At 60.6% G+C, this 2,856-nt stretch overlaps 1 protein-coding gene across 1 annotated transcript; it reads left to right on the forward strand.

The window, feature by feature from the left end:
• Positions 1-229: 229 nt before the first annotated feature.
• Positions 230-2,315, forward strand: FNDC10 (fibronectin type III domain containing 10). Its single transcript, XM_080920704.1, has one exon. It carries the CDS (start codon positions 355-357, stop codon positions 1,024-1,026), a length of 672 nt encoding a protein of 223 aa, XP_080776830.1. The 5' UTR covers positions 230-354; the 3' UTR covers positions 1,027-2,315.
• The last annotated feature ends 541 nt before the right edge of the window (positions 2,316-2,856 follow it).

A 2,856-nucleotide genomic window follows, 5' to 3' on the forward strand; every position in this document is an offset into this window, starting at 1 on the left:
GAATGCTCTTGCTGGCCACGAGGGGCCAGCACCGGATAGAAGGACCGTCGAGAGTTCTCATCATTTGTGGCAAGGGCTGTCTTAGGACCACCTTCCAACGCCTTCCGACTCTCTCACGCCCGTGGGATGCGGCCCAGAGAGGGTTAAGGGGGCGGGGCGTGGGGCAGCCCCGCCTTTGTCGTTGGGTCCGAGCGCGCACCGGGTGTGGGCGTGAGGCGGGTCGGAGCGGGTTGCGGCGGAGGGCGCTGCGTGGAGCGAGCGCGGCAGTGGTTGCGGCGGCGCGGCCCGCGTGACCCTCCGCCGCGCCCCGTGCGCTCGCGAGCCCGCGCCCCGCCGCGCCTGCCCAGCGGCAGGATGCGCGCTCCGCCGCTGCTGCTGCTGTTGGCTGCCTGCGCGCCACCATCCGGCGCCGCTGTGGACCCGACGCCGCCGGGCTGGGAGCCGGCCCCCGACGCGCCCTGGTGCCCCTACAAGGTGCTGTCCGAGGGCCCAGAGGCGGGCGGTGGGCGCCTGTGCTTTCGCAGCCCTGTTCGGGGTTTCCGCTGCCAGACGCCCGGCTGCGTAACGCTGGCCTCGGCGGGTGGCTCGCTGCGCGCCCACGTCCTGCGCAATCGCAGCGTGCTGCTGCAGTGGCGCCTGGCTCCTGCCGAGGCGCGCCGTGTGCGCGTCTTCGCGCTAAACTGCTCGTGGCGTGGCACCTATACGCGCTTCCCGTGTGATCGCGTGCTTTTGGGTGCCTCCTGCCGCGACTACCTGCTGCCCGACGTGCACGACAGCGTGCGCTACCGCCTGTGCTTGCAGCCGCTGCCGCTGCGCGCCGAACTCGCCGCCGCCCCGCCAGAGCTGGCCGAGTGCGTGGAGTTCACCGCTGAACCGGCAGCTATGCAGGAGATCGTGGTGGCCATGACCGCGGTAGGCGGCTCCATCTGTGTCATGCTGGTGGTCATCTGCCTGCTGGTGGCCTACATCACCGAGAACCTCATGCACCCGACCTTCCGGCGACCCAGTCAGCGCAGGCAGCCCTGAAGCGCAAAGGCGACCCGAACACCTGGGTTCCATCTGCCAAGTGCGCTGAGACCCTAAGGCCCTGTCTCTGCTTTTCTCTCATTCCCTCTCCCTCTTTAGGATCCCCATGGAGGGCCTAATGGAAACTAGCCCATGCAGGGACCTTGGCATCATCCCACGACCTTGCCAGCCCCAGATGGGTATCTGCCTTCCAGACTCAGGCCTCAGACTGGCCCATAGGCCTGGGCTAGAGTATCAGTGGCAGCCAGGGGTCTTCTCCATCTCCAGAGACCTTTATAGGGCCGGCCAGCATATACATTCCCTTCTGGCAATAACCACTGGCATCCAGGATCATGAACCCGAACTTTCATCCTGTGCCAGGTTGTCAAGGCTTGGCCGTGATTGTTGCTTGGTCACTTTGTGCTTTGCAGATTGGTAGGAGTGACCTCTGGAGCCTGTACCAACCCCACCTTACCCCAGTGGGCTTAGGTTAGCTTTGTGCCTTAGTATCTCTGACCCACTGCAGGAGCCACCCATTATCCCTCAGCTGTCCATGGGGATTGTGGCCCTGTGACCCTGTGCTTATGCATGCATCTGGTCAGAGTCCCATTGAGGACACACCATCTTTGAGACTTTCAGGAGCCTGGGGCAAGGGGTCACAGGCCCTGTTCTGTCTTCCTTTGTGAGTGTCCGGGAAGCCAAGAGCCATGATGTAGCTCAGTAGGCTGGGCCCAGTGTCCAGCTGCTGCATCCAGGGGTGAGTGCCCTCCACCTTAGGAGGCTGGGGATTCACCCTTTCCTTTTGCTTGTACTGCCTTGATTAGGATTTTCCCAGGGCGGCGGTGGGGGTTGGGAAGACAGCTGAGGGATCCTGGGGGCTGAAGGAAAGCTGCCAGCCTTGCCCGGCCAAACCCTTAACTGTGGTCTGGATCCCAAGCCTCAACCAACCTAAGAAACCTCAGTGGCCACAGTGCTACGTCACTAGCCCAGTTAGTTCCTCTCACACTACCACCTGAGATCTGACCCCAGTGATGCTGCCCCCACTTCTACACGGACCGAGGCTGGTCTTGCTTACCTCCTAGTAAACACAGGCACCTGGCTGAAGTCACCCAGCCACCTTGTGATACTGGGAAGAGTAAGGCATTGCTCCTGTGTCTCTGAGCCTGGGCTCTGACCACTGGACTTAACCTTGGCAATTTTCCCTCTCACTCTCACCCCAGCGACCTGAGCCCTGGCTGGCAGCACCCGTGCCCTACCTCTCTGTCTTTGCTCCACCCGTTCCCTGTGAGGCAGCATCTAAATGTCCATCACTCTCAGACCAAAAACACTGTCTTGTGTGTTTATTTGGGATGTTGGAGGGGAGGCTATGGGTGAGGGAAGGGAAGGTGTGGATTCAGTTCCTCCAAGGGCCTCGAGCATTAGTCTAGTGGCTGGCCTTGCAGCTTTTCCCACTGGGGATGGGAGATCAGCCCCAGGCACTATTCATTGGAATGCTGACTGTATACAGTTCTAGCAGGAGACTAGACAGGGTGCCCATAGCTTGTTTGTCCACCCTCAGACCTTCGGATAGTATCTCTTTCCAGACCAGCTGTGTTGTATGGGGGTTGGGGAGGTGGAACTAGCAGTGGTTAGAAATAGCCTCGACACACAATAATGACCCATCTGAGCTGTGACAAGTAACAGTTAGGCAGCTCTAAGAGGGAGTACCCTCCCCAGCATGGGGCTTCCCTCTGCAGTGTTAGAGTTGGGGGTTGGAGTTGTCAGAGTATGAACCTGGGCTACTGTGTGAGTCACTTACTCTTCATGCCTAGAATGTCCTTGGGACTCTTATGCTCCTGTGACCCTGAAAAC

This window comes from Micromys minutus (genome assembly GCF_963924665.1).
Source record: "Micromys minutus genome assembly, chromosome: 9".
NCBI lineage: Eukaryota > Metazoa > Chordata > Mammalia > Rodentia > Muridae > Micromys > Micromys minutus.